This window comes from Sapajus apella, unplaced genomic scaffold, assembly GCF_009761245.1.
Source record: "Sapajus apella isolate SASKATOON/1434 unplaced genomic scaffold, GSC_monkey_1.0 scaffold3, whole genome shotgun sequence".
NCBI classification, from domain to species: domain Eukaryota; kingdom Metazoa; phylum Chordata; class Mammalia; order Primates; family Cebidae; genus Sapajus; species Sapajus apella.
In genome coordinates, this window is record NW_022436943.1 from 66,919,905 (window position 1) to 66,930,877 (window position 10,973).

The window sequence follows — 10,973 nt, forward strand, 5'->3', positions numbered from 1 at the left end:
TGAGCACAGGGTCCAACCTCACCCCCATCAGTGTGTGGAGGGACCTGAAGATGCCTCTGGGAGGCCGGGGGCCGCATGCCAGGCCTGGCTCCCCAGCTCCACTGTGGCTCCCTAGCTGTGCCACCTTTACAACAATGGCCACACCCTGCTCGTGGCCTATGACGCAGTGCCAACAAGGCTCACCGCACACAGCCTCTCCCCTGGGCTTGGTGACACAGGGTGCCCAGGACCCCCATGGTTCTAGCCACACCAAAGCTCATCATCTCTGCCCAGCAGGATCAAGCCAGCTCTCCCTGGAGGAGGTTTCAGGGCCCTCAGTGCTCTTGTGATGAACTGCACCCACCCCTGGCCACCCACAAGGCTGTTTGGGAGCAGGGTCAGGGTAGACTTACAGACATCCCCCACCCTGACCTCTGAAGTCCAATACTGCCTGTCAGCCCCTCCAGGAGGGGCTGAAAGCCTGGGCCCTTCCAGTTTCTAAGCCCAGCTCTGGTCACACTCACCTCCTATGCCCGGAGTGGCTGGGATCCCATGAAACATCCTCTAGGTTCTGGAGGGGCGACAGCACTGAATCTGAAAAAGGAAATTAAATAATACTAATGGTAGCCTGTAATTCCTGCATAATAAAGTTTACTATGTTACGTTCAACATAAAACCTAACCCCCAGTTCTGCTTGAAATTGACTTTCTCTCTATAAAACCTACCTTATCTATTCTCCCAACATTCTCAGCAAAGTTCCTACGCATCTCAAGACTCCCATTTTTCTTGCAGACCAGCTGCAAGGTCACAGGGCAAGATAACACCCAAAGAATGTGCAATGTGTTTCTCAAAATGCTATTTTCAAGTGTAAGGTACAACACAAAACATGTTACAAATTAACGAACTGTTCTTTAAACCTGTTAACTGCTACGTCATCCTGGATGTATGAAAAATCCAGCTCTAGGGCCGGGCACAGTGGCTCAAGCCTGTAATCCCAGCACTTTGGGAGGCCGAGGCGGGTGGATCACGAGGTCAAGAGATCGAGACCATCCTGGTCAACATGGTGAAACCCCGTCTCTAATAAAAATACAAAAAAATTAGCTGGGCATGGTGGTGCGTGCCTGTAATCCCAGCTACTCAGGAGGCTGAGGCAGGAGAATTGCCTGAACCCAGGAGGCGGAGGTTGCGGTGAGCCGAGATCGCGCCATTGCACTCCAGCCTGGGTAACATGAGTGAAACTCCGTCTCAAACAAAAAAAAAAAAAAAAAAAAAAAAGAAAAATCCAGCCCTGTCTTTGTTAGGGCTCAGTCTTAGCATGCTAATCCGTGAGCTAGTGGCCACCTTAAATCCTCCTGTTTCACCCATTGGTCTCTCCAGTCTCCTGAATATTTTGCAACAAGACCTGGGGAGCAGAACCAGGGCTGACTCAAAGATGCACTCAAAATAGGCACGGTGGCTCATGCCTATAATCCCAGCACTTTGGGAGGCCAAGGTGGGTAGATCACCTGAGATCAGGAGTTTGAGACCAGCCAGGCCAACATGGTGAAAACCTGTCCCGACTAAAAATACAAAATTAGCCAGGTGTGGTGGCACATGCCTGTAGTCCGAGCTACCTGGGAGGCTGAGGCAGAATTGCTAGAATCCAGGAGGTGAAGGTTGCAATGAGCCAAGATTACGCCACTGCACTCCAGCCTGGGTGACAGATCAAGACCCTGTCTCAAAACAAATGAAAAACAACAAGAAAAGCCCGTAAGTGCCAGGTCCTGGAGACCCAGGGCGTCATGAAGAGCACTCCCGAGCTCAATAGTTGTCAGGGTGCTACCGGGGCTGCCACGACAAAGTGAGGTGCTGCGGTCACCGTCACTCAGGACTGCGGGATGGGGACTGCCTTGGAATGTGGTCCAAGCTGCAGGCTGAGGCAGGTGATGAAGGAGGCAGGCAGCTGTTAGATGGCCCGGGAGGGGGGTTTTGGGCACAGGAAACAACACACTTAACAACTAGCTTGTAAGGAGGCATGAACTTGGAGGAACAGACAAGCTGAGGGGTGGAGCTTCTCAAGTGAGGGGTCCTAGGGCAGGAAGACTGAAGATAGGGAGCTGGGTCTTATTCTCCTTGGGGCTCCTAGGTGGCAGCGGGCTGTGGAGAAAGAATGGAAGCAGAGCCAGAGGCAGGCTCCTGCCCAGTACAAAAGCTGGGCTAGCTCCAGACGTTCTCTCTTTGTAAGTGGAACCGTCAGATCCGCCGAGGGATTTGAGGCAGGGTTAAAATAAAAGCGTTAGCCGGGCGCAGTGGCTCACGCATGTAATCCCAGCACTTTGGGAGGCCGAGGCGGGTGGATCACGAGGTCAAGAGATCAAGACCATCCTGGTCAACATGGTGAAACCCCGTCTCTACTAAAACTACAAAAAAATTAGCTGGGCATGGTGGCGCGTGCCTGTAGTCCCAGCTACTCAGGAGGCTGAGGCAGGAGAATTGCCTGAACCCAGGAGGCGGAGGTTGCGGTGAGCCGAGATCGCGCCATTGCACTCCAGCCTGGGTAACAAGAGCGAAACTCCGTCTCAAAAAAAAATAATAATAAAAATAATAAAGGCGTTAGAACGACCCCAACAGGTCGGGACAGTAAGGTAAACTCAAACGCAGAAGGGAGGAGGGGCAGGCGGGCGGGCGCAGGGTTCCGACGCCCGGCAGGGGAGGCAGCTCCCGGCGGAGGCCCGGGCGCGCAGCGGCGCCGGCTCCCTGGGCGTGGCTGGGAGGAGGGCAGGCGGAGGGAAGGCGGCCCGCGCCGACGCCCTGGGTGGCCCCGACCGCAGAAGAGCCGCGGGGTGGGCAGAGGCTCGGCTGCCATCGCGGGGCCGCCGGGCAGGAGCGGGCCGAGGGGCCGAGCGCCCCAACCCGCAGCGAGCGCGGACACCCGCGGCCACCGGCGAAGGCGCAAAACCACCTCAGCCTGGACAACGAGCAAGGAAACCCAGTTTCTAGAACGTGCCAATAACGTGACTTTTGCGGCGCTCGCTCAACCGCGGCCCGGGGTCGCCTCTCCCCATCCGGCACCTTCCCCGCCCCCCGGCCGGGCCCCGGTACCTGGACAGCTCGCGGTCCGGGAGATGGCGCCGGGGGAGGGGCGCTCTCGATCAGCGGCTCGGCGCTCGTCCCTCTCGTCTGCGCCTGCGCGCGTCGGGGCGACCGCCCCCATCGGCAGCTCGGCGCTCAGCCCTTACGCCTGCGCCCAGCCGGGCTTCCGGCCACGCCCCCAGCCGCGCCGCCCCGGGATCGAACCCGCGCAGTAGACGCGAAGTGTGGTCTCACCCCGCCCACCCACCTGCCAAGCAGCCATGGAGATGGAGACAGCAGCTTCATTTATTAGGGGCTTCGGTGGGGGTGGGGACAGGCGGCGGTCACAGGCGCCGGAAGAAGAGCTTGGAACCGTGGTTCAGCGTGCACTCGCCAGGGCTCGGCCGGCTGGGCCGCAGCTGACTCAGGGCGTCCCGGTCCTCCGCGCAGAGGCGTCTGCTGCACAGCTGCAGCTCCCGGAGCTGCCCGGCGACCTTGTCCCACAGGCCCAGGCCCAAGGGGCCCTGCATGGCGCAGCCTGCGGAGGGTCACAGGGCAGGAGTCAGCGCTGCGGGGGCCAGCGGCGTCCCGGTGCCCACGGCAGGCCCCCGGGAACAAACTCGCTTTCCCAGAGAGCCCCAGTGCTGCAGCGAGGGGCAGTGTGCAGAGCCCAGGAGGCCTCAGGACACCAGGAAGGAGTGGGCTCTTCTGCACAGCCAGCGGTCAGGCCGGAGGAAGGGTGGCTCCCTTTTCTCCCTCTGACAGTGCTCGATCTCAAAAGTCCATGCCTACACCTCAGTTTCCCACCCATAAGGAGGGCATATGGGGCTGCTTGCAAATCTGTACATCGTAGACTTGAGTGGCTGAAGAGGACACTAAGCTCAGTAATTCAGGGAGCCAGGTGGGAAGGCACAGAGCCAGGAACCGAGGTGTGGGGAGCAGCCCTAGTGGAATGCAGGTCTCCCACCAGCACTTGGGTGCCTTCCGGGAAAAGGCAGCCTGGCCCTGGAGGTCAAGGGGGGCGTGCAGGAAGAACGCAGAGCGCCCCTTGTGTACTCCCACTTCCAGCCCTCATCCCCTGGAAGGCAGGGCCTGCCCTGGCCCCAGCTGGCTATGCCAGACTGCTGGTTGGCCAGGTCATCAAAGCACCTCTCTCCTGGGGTTGTCCTCCACACAGCTCAGGTTGGGGACTGCCCTGATGTGGCTGGCTCAAGAGAGCAAGCTAAATCCGGCCACAGACTGGGCAGGATTATGGTCAGAGAAGCACCTGCCAGGAAGTGGGAGGGTCCCTTGGTGGCAGCTTTCAACACTCTGACCTTGGGCTCCCTCTTCTTGCCACGGAGAATGAGAAAGTCCTTGTGGAAGGGGGTCTTGCCTGCCATAGTCTGCTCTGAAGATTGGGTTGGAGAGACCAGAGGTAGAGACCCACCTCGTCCTCCACCCCATGGTTTTAGGAGCTGAGCTCATGCCCACTTCCCCTTTCTCTCACTGTCACTTTGCCCCCTGCTGCCTCAGCCTCATGGAGCCCAGCCTTGCTGCTTGGCTGGTAGCAGTGGCAGCCCCTTAGGAGGAGGCTCCTGTGACTCAGTGGGTCCCTGAAAAGGCTGAATATGGCATGCCCTCACCTGACAAGCTAAGGAAGCTAAGGCCTTGGGGGCGTTTCTGGAGGGCAGACAGGAGCTCTTCCAGACTGGCACAGCTGATCTCAGGGTTGGCAGACAGATCCAGCGAGATGAGTGAGGGGCACAGAGAGAGACATCTGAGATAACATGGGAAGAAACGCAAAGGTTGGCTTCCAGAGAGGCCGTGCCCCTACACTAGGAAAGCTGCCCAGACTCAGGGAGCCTTGGACCAGGCCCAGGGATTCTGCCCCACCCTGGCACAACAGCAGGTGCTTCTTTAGGGTTGGTGAGTCCCATGGTGGCCCCGGGGTCAGGGCCGCAGTGGCCAGTTCTGCATGTGCCTGGCCCAGCTTGGGCTCCTCTCGACACCCCAAAGCTGACTGAGGCTCCAGATCATAAGAGCAGCGGCCCTTGTGTGGGCTGATGCACAGGAGTGACTAGGAAAGACACACCCAGAGGCACTCTCAAGAGCTACAGGCCCAGGCTAAGAAGCCTGAGGGTAGCGTGCCTTCCAGGGCAGCCTGAGAGGCTCGTGGAAGCCGAAGGAGCCAGGTCTTGGGGTGCACTGGGAAGGAGGAGCTGGTACCATTTCTGTGGCCCTTCTCCTGTAGCCCAGCTCCCCTGGGGTCCTGAGCCATGAGATCAGACCCCTAGGCCAGCAGGCAGCAGGGCAAGGGTGTTACCTGCACAGTTCTCTGACAGCCTTGTCTCCCAGATGGTTTGCAGACAGGGTCAGGTGGGCTAAGGCACAGCCTTCCTGGACATGAGCAGAGGCCCACAGGGGCCAGACTGAATGGCGCACCTGCTCTCCCTGCTTCCCAGCAGATGCCCCCACACCCAGGGGCCCAGAGTCCCCCACTAATTTGGAGATTGGAAAGAAACACCTCTCCTCATGTGGGTCACACTCTGCAGGTGGTGGTATGAAAATAAGAGACCCAGTTGTGTCTGGAAGACCCCCCAGGAGAGAGCACCCGGGGCCCCATAGTGTGCCCCTTGAGACCTGCCTTGGGGAGGGCAAGACCATACCCTGGGTCCCAGGTCCTTTCTGGTGGTCAGGATTTCACAGCCTGAGACAGGCAGCTGTGCAAAAGTATCCCTCCAGCCGTTTTTTCTAAACCTCCAAACCTCTAACCCTCTCTGAGAGCCCCTCAGTAAGTATAGCTGGAATCTGGGGAGAGGTGAACTCCTCCCAGCTCCCCTGGGGCCTCAGCCTTGGGACCTTTGGCCTCTGAGGTTCAGTATTTTATGGGCCCTTCCCTACCTCGTACCTTGGCCAGATATCGGACTATGGGCTCCATGAGGCCTGAGTCGCCCTTGCTGGCTGCCACAGAGCTGAGCTCTAGGTGCAGGAGGGTGCGGGCAGGCAGGCTCTGCAGGGTCCTGCCCAGGGCGGGGACTCCCAGGGCGTTATAGGACAGAGACAGGGTCTTCAGGCACTCAGCATCTGCACCAGGGCCAGAACCTGTCAGCCCCACGTGGCCACAACCCTGTACCCACACCGAGTTCTGGGCCTAGAACCCTCAGGACCCCCTTGGGGAAACCGCTACCACAGGATTTGTGGGGTGGGGTGTGGTAGCAGGTGCAGAGGCAAAGGCTCTTGCCCAGATTCTCCCAGCCGAGGAGGGCGCGGCCAAACTTCCAAGCTTAGCTGTTCCCCAGTTCTGTATACCTCCTACTCCACAACCACACAGTCCTGGGCCAGATGCCTATGCACAGTGGGGGTGTCCAGGAAGCGCACTGACCACTGCTGCCCCCCTTAGACTCCCCCACCCGTGGATGACACCCAATTCCCAGACTCTCAGCACTGGGACCCCAGTCTCTGCAGCCTGGGTGGGCTCATGGTAGAACTGCCTCAGGTGAACCGCACTCAGCTGGCAAGCACAGGCTGGGGGGCACTGGACACTGAGCTGCCTGGACTCTGCTCTTGGTGTGTCCTGGGGTGTCAGCCTGTCTGGGTGGGCACCAGATGCCCTCGGAAGCCAGGCAGACCCGGCCCCCACACATCCATCTATTGTTCCCAGAAGGCAGCTCCTCCTGGAGAGCCAAGTCTGGCGTCCCAGGCCCCTAAACTTTTTTTTTTAAGGGATGGGTCTCACTATGTTGGCCAGGCTGTCCTGAAACTCCTAGCAAGCGATCCTCCTGCCTCAGCCTCCCAAGTAGCTGGGACCACAGGTGTTGCCCCTGTGCCTGGCCCAGGCCCCCTCTGAAGGTCCTCTGAAACCCTCAAAGCCCGGGGGCTAGGGAGTAGACAGGGAGTGCCTGGTCAGCTCACCTTGGAAGGCACTGCCCAAGGCTACCTGGTGGCTTAAGAAGAAGCTGGGGCCAAAGCCACAGGCCTGCAGGCGCAGGGTGCTGAGTAAGGGGCAGGCACGTAGGAGGGAGGCCAGGGCCTGTCCACAGCCATCCCCCAGGGGGTTCATGCTTAAGTCCAGCTCCTCCAAACTCTGTGGAAGACAGGCTGGCAGTGAGTCCACAGCAGTCCCGCAGACGAGGTCCCCCTTGGGGCTGGGCTTGGCAGTCTCTTCCCCACCTTGCCTGGCATAGCCTATTGCAGCCGGGCACTGGCCAGCTCTCCCAGCTGCTCCAGACCACCCAGGGACCTACAGAATGGGAACACCGACACCCTGCCATTGAGGGCCCACTGCTTCCCGTGCCTCTACCTGCAAGGTGGCTTGGTCTGGCAGCCCCATGGCAAGCTGGCGCAGGCCTTCGGGGCCCAGGTGATTGGAGGAGAGGTCCAGGAGGGCCAGGCTGGGCATGGTGCCCAGGGCACCCAGCAGCTCAGCCACGCACTTGTCCCCCAGCCGGTTCCCTGCCAGGCGCAGCTCCCGGAGTGCTGTGTGCAGCTTGAGGGCCCGTAGCAGTGGTGTGAGCTGGGCCTGGTGCAGGGCCAGGGAGCAGGCGCTGAACGAGGGGCCCAAGCCCTGTAGCTCCACGGCCTGAAGCAGCTGTTGGTGCTCCCCTGACAGGAGGATGTGCTGTCACCAGGGCAGGGCCAACCCTTTCTGCCCTCTGAATCCCACAGGGCAAACCAGCTGGCCCCTTTTCACTAGCCCCGGGCGCCATCCACTGCACACACTGCAGAGCCCACTCAAACATGCCTGTGGACCTAGCACTGTGGGCCCCTGGGGGCGGAGGTGGGTCTGCAGCACCCTGAGCTCGTCACCGCCAGAGTCCACTGCCCCCAGACAAGCTTTCTAGGAAGCTTCCCAGGCAGCTCCCAGCCCATGTGAGGCTTCCCTCCTTGGCTTGACTTTCGAGGCTTTTGGCTGCTTTTTGCCATCTCCCCGTCCACAGATCACGTGGGCTGAGGAGGCTGTGCCGAAACACCTGAGGCCTAGGCATGAACTGGGCTGGCAGAGCCTGTGTGCCCAGCCTCCTCGCACGGCCTCATCCAGAAACTGCAGCTCTCCTGGCCCTTACCTTGCCCCAGGCTCTGGCAAGCCCTGCGGTAGCGGTCAGTCAACGGGGGCAGGTCCCACGAAGTCACCTCAGCCAACACCTGGAAGGCACAGTCATGAGCCGCCTGGGGCCTGCTGGTGCCTAAGGCCCTGGGGTCCGCGCTCACCTCATCATTGCTCTGCAGCACATCGGGGATGGGGTCCTGTGGGGCCAGCAGGGCCCCCTCTTTCCGTAGGGTGAGCCTCGGCAGCAGCCCGCAGGTCTGGTAGTAGCGCTGGGCTGCCTGCTCGGCCAGCCAGGCCACGGAGTGGGTCTCACTGCTGCAGGGACAGAGGTGTTGCTGCTGCTGCCTGCACACAGCCAGGGCAATGCCCCAGGAACCCCACCATCCCTGCCCAGGGCCAACAGCTCCCTCAGCTGCTTCTCCCACTCCGAGGTACCCAGCCCCTTCTCTCCCTGCAGCCTGGCACACCATCAGCCCCTCTGCCATTCTTGGGGGCCACAGGGCCCGCCTGGAACATGCCAGGGAGCCTTCGTCACATGCCCCACCCTGATGTGCAAAAACAAGCACCCTAGCAGAGTGGCACAGGTGGGCAGTGGGGCTGGGGCGGAAGAGGGCAGGTGATTCTTCACCTGTGTGGGACAGGGATGAGGAAGAGATGATCCTGAACTTGAACTCGAACCCGGATGGGAGGAGGCAGGGCCGGACCCTGGCAGGTGAGGGCAGTGGGACTAAGTCAGGAGCCATAGTGGGCTCCACCCAACACCCGCCTGCCCTGAGTGGGGAGAGGGCTCTGCTCCAGGCCTGCACACCCACCACAAGCTGGCCTGCTGCAGAGCTGTCCCCACTGGGCTCTGAGGCCCTGGGGGCGCTGGGGCTCTCTGGGGGTTCTGAGGCCATGCTGCTGGTCCCTGCTTTGACCGATGCACTGCAACTCTGTAGACAGGTCAGGCGGACCTGCTTGGCTAGGGCACGGGACCTGCACTCCTCGCTGTCGGACCCTGAGGTACTACTGGGCCTGCGGCTGTCCCCATTGCTCTGGGGGCGGGGCCGGCGGCTGCGGGTTGGGGGCGTGTCCAGCTCCAGCCAGTCCCCAGTCAGGCACTCCTCCTCAGGGATGAGCGCTGCCTGGGGGCCAAGGGCTTTGCTCTGGCCCCGAAGTGGACCAGGCCCCAGCCGACTCTGAGCACTGCCCACACCCCGGATGGCCGCCTGGTAGGTTGCCCGACTGGCACTGGCTGCGGCTGCCTCCCTGTTGCTGGCAGGGCCAGGTGTCTGGGCGGCCACCCGTTGTGCCGTGGCTGAGCATCGAGGCCTCTTCTGGGACGGCCGCGGGGGACCTGTGCTGTCCTCGCCCTCCGAGCTGCTGCTGCTGGCCGGTCCATGTCTGCTCCTCCGAGGCCTGGCCACAGCTGGTGCTGCCTGCCCTGGGGAAACCCTGGCACGGGCCTGAGAGGCCTCTGGGGGTCTAGTAGTATTAGAGCGGGGTTCTGGGCAGGGGCTCAAAGGAGGAGAGGTCTCAGGGTCAAACAGAAGGCTACTTGGGATGGTCCTGGAGGCCTGGGAGCTGTGGGGATCTGTGGGAAAGAGAATCCGTGCTGAGGCAGGGGCCCAGCACCTCCCCCACCACCTGTGATGGAGCATCCCTTGGAATCAGGGCCTGCCCGGGGACTCTCAGGCTAGGCACAGCAACCCCAGGCACACAGAAGGCCCTGCTTGCCTTGGCCCGAGGTGGCTGCCTGGAGCAGCATCTCCATGGCCCTGGCCTTCTGCCGTGTCTCCAGGTCCAGGTCCCTGCGGTATAGCTTCACCCACTGTTGCAGCGTCTCCAGCGGGCTGAGGCCCTGTGTGGCATCAGTTGAGCAGGAGCACGGCAGCCCCCATGGCCCTCGCCCTCTGCCTTGCCCAGGCTCACCTTCCGAGTGCGGAGGGTAACGGAGGCCCCCCGTTCAAGAAGCAGCTCAGCCACCTCAAAGTGGCCACAGTTGAGGGCATCGTGCAGGGGGGTGATGCCTTCGCAGCCCTGGCCACCTGGGTCGTCTACCGCAGCCCCATGGTCCAGCAGGAAGCGGACGATTTCTGCAGACCAGGTGACGTGAGCCCAGCTCCCGATGCCCCTCCAGGACTGACTCTTCACCCCACACATCCACCGAGGCGCACCAGGCTCCTTCTGTCCCTCGCTCACCTAGATGCCCGTAGTTGCAGGCCTCGTGCAGAGGTGTCCAGCCACAGTAGTCACGAGGGTTCAGGGGGTGGCCCTGTGACCAAGGACAAGAAGGAGCCTGGCCCCAGCCCCAGGAGCTTTGTGGCCTGAGCGGGGCCCAGGGCCTTAGTCTTAGAACCCAGGCCAAGTCCCATGGCTCTGCCCTCTCCTCCTCCAGAAGGGCATGCTTCCCGAGACAAGTGGACCAGCCACAGCATACCCTCCAGCCTCTGTGCCTGTCTGGTCCCCTTGTGGGAGGACAGCCCACCCAGTCACATGGTATGAGGCAGGCAGGGCAGGAAGGTGCCCAGGTCTCAGCCCACGGGCTAGTCTCTATCCTGGACAAGCCAACCAACCTAGCTGCAGCACGGGTGCGCACTACACTCCAGGCACCCCCCTTTTTTGTTTTAGACGGAGTTGTGCTCTTGTTGCCCAGGGTGGAGTGCAATGGTGTGATCTGGGCTCACTCCAACCTCCACCCCCTGGGTTCAAGCGAGCCTCCTGCCTCAGCTTCCCAAGTAGCTGGGATTACAGGCATGAGCCACCACGCCCAGCTAATTTTTTTTTTTTTTTTTTTCAGTAGAGTTGGGGTTTCTCCATGTTGGTCAGGCTGGTCTCTAACCCTCGACCTCAGGTGATCCACCTGCCTCGGGCTCTCAAAGTGTTGAGCCACCGTGCCCAGCTGCACGCCATTTTTTTTGTGGCTTTTCTCTCT

At 61.0% G+C, this 10,973-nt stretch overlaps 2 protein-coding genes and 1 long non-coding RNA gene across 3 annotated transcripts in view; 1 reads left to right on the forward strand and 2 right to left on the reverse strand.

Moving 5' to 3' along the window:
* The window catches only part of LOC116535414, a 1,269-nt gene extending 612 nt beyond the window's left edge, over positions 1–657 (forward strand). The window contains exon 2 of the long non-coding RNA XR_004262188.1: positions 10–657. This is a non-coding gene — a long non-coding RNA (uncharacterized LOC116535414). The remainder of the gene's footprint in view (positions 1–9) is intronic.
* The window catches only part of VPS28 (VPS28 subunit of ESCRT-I), a 6,109-nt gene extending 2,957 nt beyond the window's left edge, over positions 1–3,152 (reverse strand). Inside the window, exons 1-2 of the mRNA XM_032256369.1 lie at positions 3,061–3,152; positions 504–573 (exon numbers count right to left, since the gene is read on the reverse strand). Coding sequence (XP_032112260.1) covers positions 504–540 — 37 coding nt within the window. The 5' untranslated portion in view covers positions 541–573; positions 3,061–3,152. The remainder of the gene's footprint in view (positions 1–503; positions 574–3,060) is intronic.
* A 167-nt stretch (positions 3,153–3,319) lies between these two features.
* Positions 3,320–10,973, reverse strand: part of TONSL (tonsoku like, DNA repair protein) — a 14,538-nt gene continuing 6,884 nt past the window's right edge. The window contains exons 14-26 of the mRNA XM_032256356.1: positions 10,241–10,313; positions 9,971–10,134; positions 9,776–9,899; positions 8,872–9,632; positions 8,688–8,764; positions 8,221–8,374; positions 8,076–8,154; positions 7,313–7,614; positions 6,925–7,096; positions 5,921–6,096; positions 5,336–5,409; positions 4,656–4,789; positions 3,320–3,568 (exon numbers count right to left, since the gene is read on the reverse strand). Coding sequence (XP_032112247.1) covers positions 3,375–3,568; positions 4,656–4,789; positions 5,336–5,409; positions 5,921–6,096; positions 6,925–7,096; positions 7,313–7,614; positions 8,076–8,154; positions 8,221–8,374; positions 8,688–8,764; positions 8,872–9,632; positions 9,776–9,899; positions 9,971–10,134; positions 10,241–10,313 — 2,484 coding nt within the window. The 3' untranslated portion in view covers positions 3,320–3,374. The remainder of the gene's footprint in view (positions 3,569–4,655; positions 4,790–5,335; positions 5,410–5,920; positions 6,097–6,924; positions 7,097–7,312; positions 7,615–8,075; positions 8,155–8,220; positions 8,375–8,687; positions 8,765–8,871; positions 9,633–9,775; positions 9,900–9,970; positions 10,135–10,240; positions 10,314–10,973) is intronic.